General features: G+C 41.6%; 1 protein-coding gene across 1 annotated transcript; it reads right to left on the minus strand.

Moving 5' to 3' along the window:
- Window positions 1-1,012: 1,012 nt before the first annotated feature.
- On the minus strand, window positions 1,013-16,522 carry LOC308080593 (membrane metallo-endopeptidase-like 1; the record flags this gene model as incomplete). Its single annotated transcript, XM_080422486.1, has 14 exons — window positions 16,386-16,522; window positions 14,114-14,394; window positions 13,702-13,746; window positions 11,905-11,964; window positions 11,601-11,762; window positions 11,003-11,083; window positions 10,641-10,736; window positions 8,457-8,575; window positions 7,789-7,854; window positions 7,007-7,141; window positions 6,625-6,714; window positions 2,461-2,685; window positions 2,110-2,193; window positions 1,013-1,018 (listed from the first exon to the last, which is right to left on the minus strand). Exons 2-14 carry the CDS (start codon window positions 14,268-14,270, stop codon window positions 1,013-1,015), a joined length of 1,326 nt encoding a protein of 441 aa, XP_080278612.1. The 5' UTR covers window positions 14,271-14,394; window positions 16,386-16,522.
- Window positions 16,523-19,047: the final 2,525 nt, after the last annotated feature.

Raw genomic sequence — 19,047 nt, forward strand, 5'->3', positions numbered from 1 at the left:
AGACCAGGAGACCTGGTTCTGCCAGACCCAAAATGAAGTCCTAGTATGTAACACACACCTACAAACCACTTTATAACTGAAGTTCATGATGTCATGAATAGTTCGTGACGAAAGGGGACGTCACAAACTTTTTTTTGGCTGGGGCCGGAGGACAAATGGCCCCTGCCCATGTATGGACGAAACAGGTACAAAGCCTCATGTAAGCCCGACCCCCTTGGGTCTGGCAAAAATAAATATAAATAAATTAAATAAAAAATAATTTCATTATTACATTACCAACCATTACATGAAAATAAAATATCTTATATTAAAATGGCCTTGTGGGTGGCCAGTGGACGTCCCAAACGTGACATGCCCATATATGGAGATCTTCAGGCACCTTGAAGCAGCCTGAAAATCTCCATGTCACAAACAAACATGCCAATATGGGCATTATTCTGGTGTGTGGACAGTTTGCTGGCATCACTGATGATGTCACGCTCTGACATCGCTAATCACAAGCTCAGGAATGTTACCATATATGGAGACTATTCTGGCACGTGGAGTGATGCACCGAGTGGTCAGATCAGCTGATCTCACAAAAATATTGTTAAAATAACAAATGTCTATGGAGTAGGCCTACCCTCATGTCATCAATATGATGTTATAGTACTGATGTCATAGACTGGCCTGGACTCCATATTTAGGCATGCCTCACACAAACTCCATATATGGGCATAAAAGGACACAGAAAAAACAGATACTGAAATATCCATATATGGGCATGAAAGGGACACAAACAAACTGATGGGTAACGGCTACTCTGACGGAGTAGCCGTTGTATTGCATAACTGGTTGAGGTATGCGTTCCAAACTCGCATCGTTCCCAACCTGCATTGTTCCAGACTTGCATGGCCCCTGAGTTAATTTAAAAAAAGACAATATCAATAATATTGTAACCCCTTCTACCTGGGCACCAGGAAATGTAGGCTACATTAATATCCAGTTCAATATTGTTTGCAAAAGTGAGTGACTATGTCTAGAATAACAATAAGATACACAAGAGAAGGTCTAATAATGGCGTTACTTCTGCATGTGGCCAGTCACATATGACATATACAGATTTGGACAAGGTTTCAGTTTGAAACTGTTTATTAACCGCCATTCGCTTTTGTCAAGAAATGTAAGTTCTAAAAACTATACGAGCATTTAGAAGTGTTTTGACTGGAAAGCAGTGAATCCAGTGGCATTTAAGAGAGAACTGGGAGCAGATGGGAAGGTTCAATGTCCAAGCAGATGAGAAGGTTCAATGTCCAAGCATAAAAGACCAAACCCAGGACAGCACAAAACTGCAATGGCACCTGTGCAAATCGGCATAGTTGGGTCGGCATGGCAAAGGTTTGTGTTTTGAGTGATGTCAGACCACAGCACGCTGGTCAACAAATATATGGCGTGATGATGTCCTTAGATGTCATTATATATTGAAGACATTGAAGATACCGCCCGTATTGAAGAAAAATCTTCCAATCCGTACAGATCTTTCCAGACACGTTGTCCCCGTCACAGTCCATGTATAGCAGCGATTTTGACGATGATGAACCGATGCTCCTGGAAGCAGTCAGGTCTCAATCCTCCCAGACGCAGGTCTTCTCCTGTTCTGAATGTACAAACACCTTCACATCTCAGATCGTCCTCCACGAACACACGAAAAGGTTCCACAACGACCTCTACTGCCAAATGCAGAAGAATAAACAGATCCCCTCAGCAGCCTGTCAGAAAAAACCCAGCTCCCTAACCGGACAGAAACGAGGAGACACAGATGAAGAAAGATCTTACAGTTGCCAACGATTGACCAATTGTTTAACTCGGCCAAGTGAGGTAATGACACATATACCGACTTTGACAGGAAAGAAAACTCACATCTGTAAACGGTGTGAAAAGAGCTTTGAAGTTTTGAGTTCTCTGAAGAATCACCAGCGTGTCCACACCGGAGAAAAGCCGTACCACTGTAAACGGTGTGACAAGAGCTTCGGCCATCCGAGTACCCTGAGGAGGCACCAGTATGTGCACACCGGCGAAAAGCCGTTCCACTGTGAACCGTGTGACAAGCGTTTTAGTCGCTTAGCTCACCTGGAGACGCACCGGCGTCTCCACACCGGCGAGAAACCGTTCCAATGTCAGCAGTGCGACAAGAGTTTCAACCAGATAAATGCGCTGCAGTCACACCAGCGCGTACACACAGGGGACAAGCCTTTCCGTTGTGCGCGGTGCGACAAGAGCTTCAGTCATTTATGCACTTTGGAGAAACACCAGCGCGTCCACACTGGAGAAAAGCCGTTCTACTGTAAAGACTGTGGCAGGAACTTTAGTCGGTTGGATACGTTGAAGGAGCACCACCAGCTGCTCCACACCGGAGAAAGACCTTTCCTTTGCATACAGTGTGACAAGAGTTTTGGTCATTTAAGTGCCCTGAAGAATCACCATCAGCGTCTTCACAGTGGAGAAAACCCTCTGAAGAATCACCAGGATGTCCACACTGGAGAAAAACCTGTGAAGAATCACCAGGATGTTCACACTGGTGAAAAACCTCTGAGGAATCACCAGCATGTCCACACTGGAGAAAAACCTCTGAAGAATCACCAGGATGTCCACACTGGAGAAAAACCTCTGAAGAATCACCAGGATGTCCACACTGGAGAAAACCCTCTGAAGAATCACCAGCATCATGTCCACACCAGAGGAAAACAGTTTGACAATAGTGTCACTGTCAATGAGTTATGCCCTCTAAAGACACACTGTATTCACGCTGTAGAAATATCTTCCCACTGTAAACAGTGTGATAAGAATTTCAATAGGTTCACGGCCATGTTAATGCACAGACATGACAGCATCTGAAAAATATTTTAAGAATATATATATTTTTTGCAGCCTATGAACGTGTTTTAATTAAACATCTTTCAAACTGTGCAGTAGCTGTTGTAGTGTCTCTGTGTGCCTGGAACATAACAAGTCCATAAGTCCATATTTGAACATAACAAGTCCAGATTTAGACTTTAACAAAACATTTCCCGGAGGCCAACGGATGGTAACTGACCCCAAGGCTGACCCTCAAATAGAATAAACAGAACCATGCCACCTGTAGAGAATTGACACTGGAGCAGCCTGGGGAGTGAAAGCCTTTTATTTAGGTGCTAGTACAAGGAGTGACCGACGTTTTGATCTTTCGATCTTCCTCAGAGTTATGAAGAACCATGGCACCATATGACATACTGGTGTGACACACTCGCAAACAGACAGAACACGCACAGACATGTGCACGCACAGAAAGACATGCATGTGTATAGACACTGACTGAGCTCAGACAGAACAAAGGAGCTTGGCTCTGTCACCCGAGGATGCCACAATCCTCCTATAATTTGACAAAGCTCTGTAGTGGTGTGAGGGTGGTGAGCCCAAAATTGTTTTGCACGGAGTGGCTGGAGCAATTGATCTGAAATTGCACACAGCCATTGACCATTACCATGTGCACGGAACAGCGAAGCCCGTTTTTCGCTTTCCCCAAATGTCAGCTGTTTATTAGCGTTTTTATGTAAAAGAATGTCGCCATGGTTACGGCTGCCCAGCTGTGGGATGGCCGTGCGAGCTATGGGATGAATGGGGTTGCCAGATCATGTGTGCATATCCCCCCACGGGTGTGGACTAGTTTGTATAACTCTTCTAACCCCCTTTTTTCCACAAATAAATTGACTATTGAGGAAGAAAAACGCACAATACAACACTGTTCTTCCTGCAAGACCTCCACCGGGGCCCAGGAAGGACTATGGCAGTCGTGTCCGCTTCTCTGAGTCGGGCCTGAGCCAGACTGCATATCTAAAAGTTGTAAGCTGCAGGGTTAACCCCTTTAAGACCGGAAACGAATCTGTGTAATTTTTTGATTTCTTTGGCTATTCAAAAATAGCAGATAATACAAGCTCATAGTGCGGCACCGAGTGCCGCGCTATGAGCTTGTAGATCTGCTATTTTTGAAAAAAACTTGAAAATTCATAGCAAAATCTTGGGTTATATATTTTTTAAAGCGAACATTTGTAAAATATTTAGTTCCAGGAACCCCCAGAAGCAAAGATTTGAGTTACAAATGTCCGCCAAAAAATAGAAAAAAATCAAATATTTCCACAACTTTTCATGATTTTTCAAAAATAGCAGATCTACAAGCTCATAGCGCGGCACCAAGTGCCGCGCTATACTATTTTTGAATAGCCAAAAGAAATCTAAAAAATTACATTCAGATGCGTTCCCGGTCTTAATGGGTTAATAGGGTACAAAATGCCCTTACCTCCCCAGGACTGAAACAAACCATTTCACAGAACCTCCTAATTGCCACAGGCATGGACAAGCCTTGACACAGACACGTTTGTACGTGTACGGATGGACATGTTGTCCTGCCATGTGTTTCTGGTAATACTATTGACTAGGCTACTTATTTTGTATATCTGGCAAAAATAAAATGTCCATCACAAGCTGGCATGGTGATGAGCCCTAAACTAAAGTGATTAGTTAAAGTCATAAAAGGAGAAGGATGAAAAAGTTACTTGTACAGATGAGTTAAACGCCGTCTCACTTTATTTTTCATTTAATAATAATAATATATACAACTTGTTTATTTTCCACAGACAGAGAACACAGTGCCCTCTTCAGACGCAGTATTTTATAGGTCACGATTTTGGTTGTAACACAGGCTGGAGAGAGGACGGCTGGCAGTGTGTATCCTGAAAACAAACAAACATAACAAACAAACAAACAAACAGAAGCGCCATCATCATAGCTCCCATCTCCATCACAGCCCGTCTCCTGTTCCATTTTGCTGTGTTTTAGAAGTGTGTGACGGTCTGTGACCAGCTGTGTTGGTCAAGTTACTCAAAAACCTTAATATAGTACCTATATTACTAGTTACTCGTTTAAAAAGCCTCCAGTAATTGCAACCTTTCTCCCTAAAAGTCTTACTTTGCATTTTCAACATTAGCTGTAGTTTTCGCTCTTTTCTGCAGCCAACATTGTAAAATCCTAATGGTTGCGAACGCGGGAGGAGGCGCCTCCGACCAAGTGGAGCTTACTAGTGCGTTCGGAAATACAGCACTGAGCGCACTGGCCAATACAAACTAATAGGCGAGTGCGCTCCGGTGTGCAATATCCGAACGCACCCATAGTGAGTGGGACAGTGAGCCGTGGGACCGTGGGACTTAATAGGACAGGTTAAATGCAGACACCACATTTCACTGGATACGGTGACAAATACCGCAAAGGAGTGTGGACCAAATTATTATTATCAAATCAAAAGCAGATGCATGGTCCCCCCCCATCCTCCCCAGCAAATCCAACAATGTGCTTAATCAGGACAGGTTTGTTGTTCACGGTTACGTTTTGAGCAACACTCTGCTGTCCCACGGTCATATATCCTTTCACACCCAAGAAACTGTCTGTGCAACCTGGTGACGGAACAAGTACTCAATACCACGATATAAAAATACTCTGTTACAAGTGAAAGTACAAAATGATTGGCATTACAATATACTTAACCACATAAACCCTATTAGTCCATCAGCGCTCTAAACTAGTGACCTTTCTGTTTTCGTTCTATATTAAATATCTTCGCTGAAATCAACAAGCTCACAACGATCAACAAGCTCACAACGATCAACAAGCTCACAACGATCAACAAGCTCACAACGCGTTGCGTTGCAACGCGTTGTGAGCTTGTCGATCTGCTATTTTCAGCGAAAGTCTTCCCAGAATAGGGATGCTGGGGACTGGGTTTAAGTGGTTAAAGTACTAAAGTAAAAGTAAAAAGCCCATCTACAAGCTCACAACTCGATGGGTTGTGAGCATTCAAACAGATCAAGTGAAATACAGCTTAAGTGGTTAATGTATGTTTTGTAATAATAACCTAAATCTGTAAAGTAACTAGTTAACATAGCTGTCAAATAATTTTAATGGAGTAAAAAGTACAATATTTGCCTCAGAGGTGTAGGAGTACAAGTATAGAGTATTGAAATATGGAGATACTCATGGAAAGTGGAAAAAAATAACTTAAAATTGTACTTAAGTACAGTACTTGAGAAAATGTACTTAGTTGTCTTCCACCACTGTCCCACAGTCATATATCCATTCACACCCAATAAACTGTCAGTACAACCACAGCTTTATGTGATGTACCGAACTATTTCTCGAGGTGATGGAGGTTAACCACTTACATTTTATATACTTTGTTGACTGGGGTCCCCCAGGGATCTACAGTATACTAGGTCTGCTCCTTTTTTCCCTCTACACCAAATCTCTTCGACCAAAATATCTGATCTACGCGCCAAATTGTGAGCTTGTAGATCTACTATTTTCACTGAATATTCTCCTAGTGGTTAATTGCCTTGCTCAAGGGCATTTCAGCCATAATCGTCTCCACCAGGCCGGACGGCTGCAGGCCAGAGACTAGCACACTTTTCGTTTTCTAGTTGTTTATAGCAATAATATTTCCCAGGCATTCCATGAATTTGAGCTAATGACCTTCCGGCCTCTATACTGTTAGCAGTTTAATAAATTAGAATTTGCACTCATGGTCCATTGAATTTGAGGCGTAGAAGCAAGCACACTTACATTAAAACCAAACGTGTCCTGTAGCTCAGTGAGTGTCATCTTGTTGTAGAGAATGGTGACATCCTGGCGCTCTTCTGCCGGGGATGTAGCCTGTTAGGAAACAGAATAAGAACAAATTTATACTTCGCCACAGACCACTTTTGACAAATGTCACTCGCGAAAATAATTACATATTTTAAACAGCTGAAAATGTGTCACTTTTGTTGAGTGAAAAGTGTTAAGCACAACAAAGGAGTTTTGTTGATGTTTTGCCTTTTACTAAAACTTGGAAGCCTGGTTCTATAACTGCAAAGGAGGAGGTTTCTCATCTGTCATCTTGTCATTATTAGTTCCTTTTCCCCGCTTTTCCACAATTACATTTCCTGTTGTGCCTGATACTCACGTTGGCAATGTCTGTCTCCAGCTCCAGCACCTGCGTCATTTCCTCCCAAACACCGTCGTCATCCTGAGTTAGGTTCCTGTCCTGACGGACTATTTTGGCAATGGAGACCATGAAATGCAGGTAGGCCTCTCGTACCTGATACAGAATTGTGGGAGGAGAAAATTAACAACTTAAGCCCTATGTCGAACGACAAATAGCTAAATAGTCGATCTACAAGCTTGTAGATCAGCTATTTCATCTAATGACATGCCAAAATAGGAACGCCAGGTTGAAAGTGGTCCATATAGTTGTTGTTTACCTTTCTCTGCTTACTGATAGGTCTGGGGAAATCTAAATTCAATGGGCTTGGACACTGGAGAAAACCACTGGTAAGAAACCTACGCCCACTGCTTTTAAAAGCAGTACTGGTACCATACCAATATGAAGGACCGCCCCAACATTTTTGCATTGATTCTGTGAAGCTCTTTTTCTCATTAGGCTAATTTCCAAATAGTTTTTACACAGTTTTAGTCCTTTCACTGTATCAGTAGGCAGGGATCTCTGATCGTCTGGATGTGAGACCAGGGCCCTACCTTGCGCGGCCTTATCCCTTATGCCTAAAATTATCTCCAATTTTCTACAAGCTCACAACGCGTTGTTGTAGATCGGCTATTTTCAAAATAAATTTAAAAAAAGTATTTTAAGATAGGGATAAGTCAAAGTAGGAACCTAGTTGTTTTTCTTCTTTTGTTTTTCTTTACACCAAAATCATGTTAGCAGCACAACATTGGATGCATCATCACCCTTTTGTAGTTTCCATCGTTGAAGTAATAGTCTCTGGATGGCATCCCGAGTCCTGGCTGGTCAATCTGATGATAATGAGGTATAAACAAAGCATAACTTGGATTACGTAAAAATAAATATCATCAATTCCTGATGAAGATCCTTATGTGGTCGAAACGTTGAATAAGCAATAAACAGTGGAGGTTATTTTGCCAGTGTGCGGACCAGTGTTGCCAGGTGTTTTTCTGTAAAGTTTCTTGTAAGTATTGGTACAGTAGTTGCTTATTTGGGCTTGCTTCCTAAATGTTGTTTAAACCAGTGGCTCAATGTCAAGGACCCCCAAAATTAATATGTAGGCCTTCTTGGCCACAGATCTGAAAATATTTTGTGCCACGGACCCACATTTATGTATTTAAAATGTTTTAAAAAACATAATTTTCCAAGTGTTGTGAGCTTGTAGATTGGCTATTATCAATAGCTGAAGTATATATAGGTTCAAAGTGTTCATGTGGCCTATATTTGCTTCTTTTTGGCTTGTATGTTGGCTGTTTGTCCTGCCCCTGGGCACTTTGGATGTGCGTGCACTATCCTTTCAATAACTTGGATTATGATGACCACCACCCTGTTGTAATGAGTGTCTTTTGCTGTAGACATTGCGTAAGCTCCATGTGTTGTCCAAACTCCTTACGTAAATGACATGGCGAAGGGAGTCCCTGTCATCCGTCCACACATACACTTCCAGCATAGCCTTCTTGTTAAAGCGAGCAGTGAGCGTCGCCAGTGTGTCCTCAAGGCTCCACTCTGCCCCTGTGATAAGATAACAGGTAGAAATTATCTCTTAATTTAGACACAGCGGCCTAAGATTACAGACCTGCTGGCCAACGTACAGGGTCTCATAAAAAAAACTAACCGCCTCTCGTGGAAGTAAACACGGTGCACACGGAGCAGGATATAGGCTACTCATGAATCTGTGTCCGCAGATGCCAGTTGTGCGTGGTTAATTCTGTTTCAGCCACCGTCCTCGACTACATTTAATTACAAAGGCAAGAGCTTGGCTAAGAGCAGAGTGGTCTATTTAAGAGACCAGTCAGAGGCCTGATTGAGAACCCGCTACCCTACCCCACTCCAATGGTGGACAGTAAACGACGTATATTTACTTATAGGCTATAAGTACATTGTTTCAGTATCATTTGTATTTTTTGGATACTTATGACTTTCTCTCCACTACACTCCATTTGTACTTTTGACTGCACTACATTTCTAGGGGAAAAGTGGCCTACATTATGAATGAACACTGAAGCCCTATTTCAAAGGGCACTGCAATGCAAGGCGTTTTGAAGATGAGCTATTTTCACTGTTATTGATCAATATCTTTTGAAAAATGTGAATTCTTTTTAGAAAATGTCTAAATGTTACAGCAATTCATTGATACTAAAAAGTAAATGTACTTTGTAATTTATACTTTTGAATACTTAGGTAGAAAGCAAGTAGGCTGGTCAACTGTGTAACTTTTAGCCAATATATACAGGATATACATATATATACATATATGTTTGTATATAAACATTTTAGCCATTAATTCCCTCTATCAGCCACTATATAAACAGGGTTCCCACGGTCATGTTGCTGCTGGAAATATTTTGTAATAAAAAAAAACTGTTTTCCAGGCCTGGAAAAAGTTAATTAATCAAATGTTTTGGAAATTGTTTGTATATAATTTACATTGCATTTGGCTATTGATTTTATTCATAAAAAACATGTCCCAAAACATGTCTAACATTACGTGAAATATGTGTGGCCTAATGTATACAGGACGTCACGTGACAAAAATAATAGATCTACAAGCTAATAACACCTTGTACTGTGATATGTTGTTAGCTTGTAGATCTGTTCTTTTTGTCACGTGACTCCTTCCCTCGAGTCTGTCTAGGTGCATTTTTAGTAAGAGCCTCATTATTGCACCATATGATTGCTATAGGCCTGGAAATGTGGGTAAAATACTTTGGAAAAGTTATGGAAAAGTTTTGAAAGTTCTGTGCTCGTTAGTGATCTCTCCATCAATCAATTAATGCATCAAAGACAGCCACCTGTCTGATGTCTGTCAGAGAGGGGAGGGGGGAGAGGGCATGTCTTTCACGACACACTTTCCCTGTTTTGTCAACAAACACTTGCATAGTTTCCCTTTAACTCGATCACAAATTTGACAGAGAAACTTTCACTTGTAGTCGAGTAATGTTTGACAAGGAGTATCCATACTTTGGCTCAAGTACCAGGGTTGAGTACTGTCAAAGTAATTCTGAAATAAGTATCCTTTAAGAGAACTCATAGATTTGTGTGTTTGTGTTTTTGTATCTATTAGAAGAGCTGATGTGTAGCTATAGCAGGGAACATTGTTCTTGTTGAGACATGTACCTTTGACCATGTAGGCACCCATTGGTGTAGAATAGATCAATATCTTCCCCAGCTGCGGTTGTGTGAGCCAACGCCTTACCCTGAAGGTGTGTTTGTTGGTATTTAAGTTGAGGTCAGTCTTGACATGCGCTGAGTCAGACAGCGTGTCCCATTGTGACACGTACGCTTGGCTCCAGTGTTTGAATACTTTTAAATCTCTCATACTTTAAGATCTGAGTTGTTGTATCTGTCTCATTACTTTGTCCATCACACTGTTGAGAACGTGCTACTCTACCCCACTCACTAACACCTGTCTTCTAGACTGAAGAACCATAACAGACCAGGGCTTATGAGCTAATATAAACAACATGTACTGTAGATAGATGTTCATGTGAGTGAGTGAGTGAGTGAGTGAGCAACAGGCACCCTCTGTCTGTCACTTTGTTTATGTTTTGGTGACTGTTTTGTTTTTCTGTGTTACCTGTAGTGGTGTTCCAGTCTTCTGTGGCAATAGGCCAGTTTCCGACACTTTCAATGAGCTTCAGAAGGGGCTGGGAGTCGCGCTCTTCTATGAGGCCTGCCGGTGAAAACAACGCCAATCAAACTCAACACATGTAAGAACACACTACAGTTCCTCTGACATTGAAGCGACGAGACATTATGCTCTATATCAGTGGTTCACACACATTTTCTTGTCAAGGACCCTCATATTGATATGTATTTGGTTGCTCAAGGACCCCTGGAGGTCCACAGACCCCACTTTGAGAACCAGTGCTCTATATAATCCGTTGCCTCATACAGAAGACACACGTCATTAACAGCTGGGGTTTGAATGAGACTTACTCTCATTCATGCAGGAGCTGTACAGTGTTTTAGCCTTCTTGATGGCATCCCTGTCCTGGTTGTTCTCCATCTCAAGGACTCCTGCAAAAAGAAAAATATTTTTTAATATGTTTTTGGCAGAAGAGTGCTTTGGGTGTTTTCCTTTTTGTTACACTTTTGGGTTCTCTACAAAGAGAACCATCATCACACATTTGAACTTCTGAGCACTCCAGACCTTTTCTGTCTTTTTAAACAATATGCAGACTTGCTAGAAAGAACGTGAAACGCCTAATTAACGCTGCAACTGATTACGTGGTACAGTTTGCACAAGCTCACAATCTATCCATGGAACTACACATAATACAAAGTAGGCCTACAGCCCACAAAGTTGAAATCCTTGACCCTGATAAGCCTGATTTGAACTTTGTTATACGCACGACAGTGATATGTTCCGTAAACAATCAATGTATAAGCTTGCAACGTGTTGCGCATGCAACACATTGTAAGTGTTGTGAGCATTGTGAGCTTGTAGATCTGCTATTTCAGTACCATTTAACGAAGTGGCATAAATTAGGCAACAAACTCCAGGAACAGCAGAAACAATGCTGACATGACTGACCTTTGAGGACAATCTCCAGCTTGTCTCGCAGAATGTCAAAGACACTGTGACGGGAACTGGTCTCTGGGATGACATGGTGCTCCAGCCAACCCCCGCAAGCATACTGGTAGAAGTTCTCACAAGGCTTCACTGATGCGTCCATGTTCTGCAGGAGCCGTGCAGCTTTGGGGGGGTGAGGAAAGAGTGAGGCCAACCATTATGCAGTTAGAATGCTGTATTTTTTAAAATTTCTTTATAAACAAAAACAGATGGACAGAAATGCATTCAATTGAAAGAGGGAGAAAGCAAAGAAGTCCCATGTTACCTGCTGTAACACACTCCGCTGTTGTGCACACATTGTTGATGTTGGAATGATGGTGCTGGCCTGGAAATGTCAAAGTCAACAGTTAACGGAGCACGTGTCCACTGTCCTAGGATTAACAAACACTCCCACCAGTCCTAGTCTCAGAGGTTGGGTTATGTTCGGTGTGTTTTGGATGTATTTGGTATACTAAACAGGAAAACAGGAAACGTCCTTATCGGCAGGGATTCCCCTGTGTTGTCTGACACTGCTGAATAGGCAGCAGTGTAGGAGTTAAAAGAGATGTCCCCAACCAGTTCTAACATGAATTCAAACGTGTTTTGGACACTACTGCCACCTTGCTTCAAACACCTAGAGGGTAGTAAAACTCATTCCAAGCTATCCTTTCAACATCTGTTAGTGGACAAACTCTCTAAATACTTTGGTATTGACTCTAGGCTGGTTGGATGCTTGACTATCTCTCCAACTAAACCTGAGTGCATGTAAGGTGACCTCTCTTTTTCTACAGGTTCACCCGGGGGGGGGGGGTGTTCGCTCGCCATGCCTGTATATTCTGTGTACAGATGACTGTCAGAGACAGTTTGAGAAGTGATATATCCTGAAGTTTGCAGATGACTCAGTTATAGTCAGTCTCCTTCATGATGAATCAAATCGTGGCCCTGTGGTTGATTATTTTTTAAACTGGTGCAAAAACTCATTCCTTCAACTCAATCTATCAAAAAGACATGTTTGACATCAGACACCATCCTCATCCATCCCACTCAGAGCACCATCATTGATGTTCAAGAGGTGGGAACCTGTTGTCAGTTAAAATACCTTTCAATCATTTAGAGCAATCTCACTTTTAAATCTAACACTGAAAGTTTGTTGGAGAATTCATCAACTGCTTTTCTGCCTAAGGAAACTTGCCAAGTTTATACATACTGTGGAATCAATTTGATGACTTTCTCTAATCTGTTGGTATGGAGGCCTAAACATAAAATCCCAAAACGCACTGGCTAAAATAGTGAACACAAGTGGCAAAATCATACATGTCTGTCCAGCAGAGTAGCATGTCAACAGTCAAGTGGTTTGATTGATTTACTGAATACTTTATTAACAAGTTTGAAAACGGTACGGTAGTACAGTAAAAAATAAAAGAAACTGGATATTACACAAAAGGATAACACAAAAAGCCCCAGGGGCTTGTTTCCATTGTTGTCCATTGTACTCAATTCATCATCATGACATGCAGTAGGCTACATTACAAATAATCAGCAGCAACACTAAAAGTAAGAATAGATACAGTATATCTACAAAAAGGGGAGGGGGGTCAGAGGATGCCACTCATATAGGGCTCCTTCCGTGGAGCTCGCTGAGGGAGTGCGTTGTTTGCATCGCTGGGGGTAAGCTGAAGAGTCTGACTGCACCCACCCTTGTCATCAGGACTTTCAATCCCTGCCCTTTTCAACAGGAGTTTCAGTCCCTACTGCTTGTCCATCATGAGTAGGTAGGCTTACTTGTAAGATGAGTTGCATGCTGATTTCTGTTACAGTATATAGTTTGCGCTGGCCGGTGATTTTGTTGATGTATTTTTTTTTGTAACACTATGCATACTTTATATTGTTCTTATTGCTGTTCTGATGATTACGCTTGTTCATTGATGCAGTACTGCTGAGTCTGTGATACTCTAATGGGATTTCACGTTAGTTTTTATGTTGGACTCTATGCTGCATAACCAATTGCTCTTCTGGGATAAATAAAGTCGTAAGTTGAAGTTGTTTATCAGCATTTAAGAGGACAGACAGAGGCAGTACTTACCTCCACCTGAGGAGCCCCTTGATGCACCTGGCCTGTTAGATTGCTCTGTATTGGGATGGAAGAGATCTGAATAAAAGTCCATTCACACAGCAGTAGCTACCAGCTACCTACAGTACCATCATTTATGTTTTTTTGTCTAATATCTTAAGGAAGAAAAAGTTCTTAAATGATGGCAAGAAGTGCAATATTCAGATTGGAAGCTACACATTTTGATCAGTTCAAATGCGCAAGCTCAGACTTATGTTATATTATATTATATTAAATTATATTGTATTAGTCACTATAGAAGGCATTTAAAGTAACATTTAAATATTCACAAGGACAATAAATCGGAGAGGTCTTTTGGGGGTCAAAAACACGTAACAATGTTATGACACATAACCTCCTCAACAGTAAATGAACCTGGGCCTACCTTTCACAACAGATGTATACAGGACTATGAGTCCGGCCAGGGCACAGCTGACCACCAACAGCAGCACAGACAGACTGATCTCAGCAACGGTCCAACGGCACTTCCCAGGTTTAGTTGATTTTTCCATGATGTCCGTTTGACTTTCGGATTTTCCCATTCTCCTCTGGATCAAGTCACTGTGGAGTGAGATGGTCCACACAGGTCCAGCCAGGCAGGGAGCTGGAGCACTGGTGTGTGTGGTGTGCTGTGCAGTGCGATGCAATGTTGTTGTGCCAAATGACCTGGAATTGAGTGAGCGCATTGAGTGCACGGTAAATAAACACCTAGAGTACAAGTAGTTACATAGCCTACACGGTAAAGAGTTGTTAGAATAGCTTATCTTGTGTGGATAATCCTTTACTTCTCCAACAACAGGGCTATACTGTAGGTCATAATTTAAGCCTTAATTTATATGTCGCAGCATGATGGTGTCGCGCACTGAAAATAGCCGATCTACTTGCTGGATGCCAGACATTGGCAGTTTGTAGACCGGCTATTTTGGTGCGAGACACCGTCATACGGCAGGGCATAAACTAGGCAATAGAGTCACTGGGATGGCACACGTGTTTGCGGGACAGAAAGTCAATCAATCAATGCATATGACTGATCTGAGGAGATGATTTGTTCTTGGTCACTGAGCCACATCTGCTGTGGATGATGGGACACAACCTCATTGTGAAGGACTTTACCGAGTGTGACATTTACTCAGGAAATAATAGGCATAGCCTAATGGAGTAAATCGACCGTTATATTGTCTCACGAGACCATCATTATCATTTTTTGAAATATTTGTGCGAAGGAATTGAACACAATTCCCCCACCCACTCCAGGCCCGGATGCCCTAAACCCTACATCAAGAGCGCCATTATCTTCCCATAATTACTACTTAGGTGTGAACAATATTGCAAATGAGCATTTGTGCAGGAATAAAAAAACACAATCACCCATGGCAACACTTATGTGCATCCATTCACTCCCAGCACCTGTTTCTCCATAAGCAGCATCTATTGCCCTGTCATTAGGCCTGACAGAGGACAGGCTGTAAATCAGAGGTTCGTGCTTCTGTGGCCCATTAGCTGTTCCTGATGAATACTCATGGGCACATCATGTCTAGCACTGCCATGATGGACAGGCTGCACATAGATTCACTGCCATGCCCAGCTTCATGTTGGCAGAACAGAAACTTTTTTTGCAGCATCATCTTTTGTCGATAGTTTGTGTTGAACATTCTTTATGGGAAATTGTGACACATTTACACCGACGCACCAACGCTGCAAAAATCAATTAGTCATTGTCACTGCCTGACAATGACTATAAAAGGCAGTGACAATGACTAATTGTTGAGAGATGATTTGGGATATTTGATTGGCTGTGGTATTCTCGATTTGATGCTTAGCATAGATGGTTATTATTGCTTACCACATATAAAGTGTTATCATATGATATCACATGTGCTGTTTTTCTTTCACATGTCTCTGTTTGTGTGACCATTTACGCTGTCATTTGTTGACTAGGGTTCATGCCACGATCCTGCACAGTCACTCTGGATAAGAGTGTGTGCTAAATGCCTAAATTGTAAATCGTAGATTGTAATCACATGTTTAAATGTTCCCATATGACTTTTTTCCCTTTCCCCCCCCTCTCTCTCTCTCTCTCTCTGACACAGCATGTGTGGTTTTAAATTCATGACATTACGGTGCAAAAAATATATTATACCAGAAGTCATGAAATAAAGTCATGATGTCATCTAATGGATTAATGATTTGTGTGTTGAAACAAAATTTATTGAAAATAAGAGTTTTCATGTGGCTTAACGTTTTCCATTTTCTAGGTAGGATTACTTGTGATTGGGATATGCATTTGGTATTGTACTTGAGTAGATCAAATCATATGATCTCATTCATTTACTGAAGCTGCTGGCCATATTGTATTAACATCTGTATGATACTGATGCCAATATATAGTATGATATGAACAGTTCTGCCAATATGTGCTAAGTTTGGCCTCTGAGTCTGCTTCGACTTTGAAAATGTTGTTTGGGACCACAGATCAACTAAAATAAATGGAACTTAGAGACACACTTTCAACGGAAGTAAATCATATATAGAGACTACACTTTCAACTGAATTAAATGGAGACTACAGCTTCAAATTACAACTTTCTCATCTTCTTATTCTTATATATTCAAGTTCCCAGTGCTTGAAAATGTAATGCCCTACAAGGCTAAGCTTACCTTTTTCCGTTGATGCTGGAAGTCCCTGAGCTGTCCCCCACAGCGCGCTAATATCCCAGACACCCCTACTGAGCTTCCACTCAGAGCTGGTGTGTGGAGAAATGAGACTGTGCTGCCGGATGAAGGAGAGAATAACCTCTCAGCTGGGCGGCTTGTGGAACGACTGAGGCAAGAGAGTGAGAGGAGGTAGAGAGAGAGAGTGGGGGGAGAGGGAGAGAGAGAGAGTGGGGGGAGAGAGAAAGAGAGGGAGAAGAGGAGAGAGAGGGAGAAAAGGAGAGAGAGGGAGAAAAGGAGAGAGAGGGGAAGAGACAGAGGGAGAAGAGGAGAGGTTGGAAGGGAGGAAAATGGGAAACGATAGTATCAGGCTGACAACCTGATTGATTGTGAATATAAGATAGTCATTATAAAAAAGAATTGTGTGTGTGTGTGTGTGTGTGTGTGTGTGTGTGTGTGTGTGTGTGTGTGTGTGTGTGTGTGTGTGTGTGTGTGTGTGTGTGTGGGTGATGGATAATGGATAATGGTATAGTGAGACTGAGTTATATTGGGTGGGCTAAAATGTCAGAGTTCAAGAGACTATAGGATGGTTGGCTGTAAACATCACTTTGCTTTATTTTCACTGTTGACAGATCCAGATCCTGTGATGCTTAAATGTACAGTTCCTGGGAGATCTGTGGAAACAGAAACAAATGAGATAAAACAAACAAAGTGGGTAGGATTTCAGAGGGTAATAAAACAGCATTTCTGTGTATTTGTCTTGGGAATGGGGAACCAGAAAGTACTATGCAGCAGCAAAATGCAGAGAGTTAATCTAAAACAAATGGATCCTCACGGGTTCATTCTTGCATTTGCAGAGTTAAATTAACACTCTGGATTTTGCGATGCATATGGCATTGTATGCCCTCGGGGACTGATTTAATTAAAGCAAACAGTTTATTGAAATTGACGTAACATCAAAACAATTCCCAGGGAACAGTTAGCCAGGGAATGAAACTGATACTCACCACAAGTTTGGGAAACATTGTAGAATAACATCTAGTGGCCCGTCGTCGGTAGCTTATTGGGCAGTGCATCGACCACATAATCGCAATATCCATTGTGGCTGGAGATCTGGGTGGGGTATGTCTTTCAACTTCTTCTCATATTTCTATACCCTCCTGTCTATTGGCCTGTAGCACAAACCTGCCCAGAGACAATGTAACAAACAAACCAAACAACACAAAAATTCTTGAGCTACACAGAAACCAGGGTAAAGACTTAACATCACCGTTCTTTTTATACGTATAGAACAGTGGTTCTCAAAGTGGGAACCTCAGGGGGGTTCCAGAAAAATTAGCTAACATAGCATCAGTTTAACCACTTTAAACCATACATTGGCTTTCTGCTATTTTCCCCAAAAAATATTTTTGGACAAATGTGGGATTTTAACAACACAAATCATGTATGGGGGTCCCTGCACAACATATTTCATATGGGGGTCCACGGCCAAATACACATTAGTTTGGGGCTCCTTGACGTGAAAATGTTTGAGAACCACTTAACATTACTTATTTTTTTATACTTATAGAAGGATGCTCATCTAGGGAGGAGCTGGACTCTTGTGGCACTGCTGGTAGAGATATGAACCCTGGCCTGATGTCAGATTGAGATGGCACCGCTCCCAGGCACATTATCAGGCTGATTAACCACGCTAATTATCTAATCTTATGGAGAAAGTGGGACCCGCTGAAGGCTGGTTAAAATGCTCCTAGTCACGCAGTTGGCCGTGATGCTCAGGTGTTGTTGTTGAGTAATTTATGATGGGAGCTCATCTTCAAAGTAAACAATTTTGGAAGGGAGATATTGTCATGCATCGCTGTTATGTAAAAAGACCATCTTTATACATGCACTGTTCACATATTCATTATCAGTTGAAATGAGCCGTGCTGAATTTCATGGATGTGGTGACAACCTGAACCTGACAGTCATACAAAAACAACAATAAAATCTACAAAGATGCACTGACAGGGAAATTAAGGTTTGCAGAACCCAGCTCTATTTTACAGACGGGGTATTTTCACTATAAACGTAAGGAAATCGTTCTGTCTCCACAATCAGTAATTTTTTAAAAGCTACCACCATTACCGTATTTTATAATGGATGATGGTTATGGTTTAGGAAAAATACTCAAATTAATAGATTTTTGATTGAGCTACAAAAATCAGATAAAACATTTACTGTACATGGTCAAATAAATTTAAATTTTTTAAATTGGGCAGTAAAAACATCATAATCAGATAGTCTAAATGTAATTTAGTTGACCAAAGTCCCCCAGGGGTCTGTACAAGGCCCCCAAATATTTACACTCCACACCAAATCTCTCTGGTGACAATAACCGATCTACAACATCCACAATCTACAAGCTTGTAGATCTGCTATTTTCACAGAATGTTCACCCCAGAATAGGGACGCTACGCTACGGTTGATGTGGTTAAATAACCACTTCCATAACCACAGTGTTGCCTCAATCAGGGTAAGCTGAGCCACTAAGAATGTTAAGAGTCTGAAGACTGAAGAGCATTTGTTTAACATGGGCCCCCTGAAACATAGGTCCTTCTGAGCTTTGACCTGATCTATTTGGTCATCTTCTGAAGTAAGGTATGAAGTAAGAAAGGTCTGATCTGTG

This window comes from Gymnoscopelus braueri (assembly GCF_963280865.1).
Source record: "Gymnoscopelus braueri genome assembly, chromosome: 24".
In the NCBI taxonomy this organism is placed as follows: domain Eukaryota; kingdom Metazoa; phylum Chordata; class Actinopteri; order Myctophiformes; family Myctophidae; genus Gymnoscopelus; species Gymnoscopelus braueri.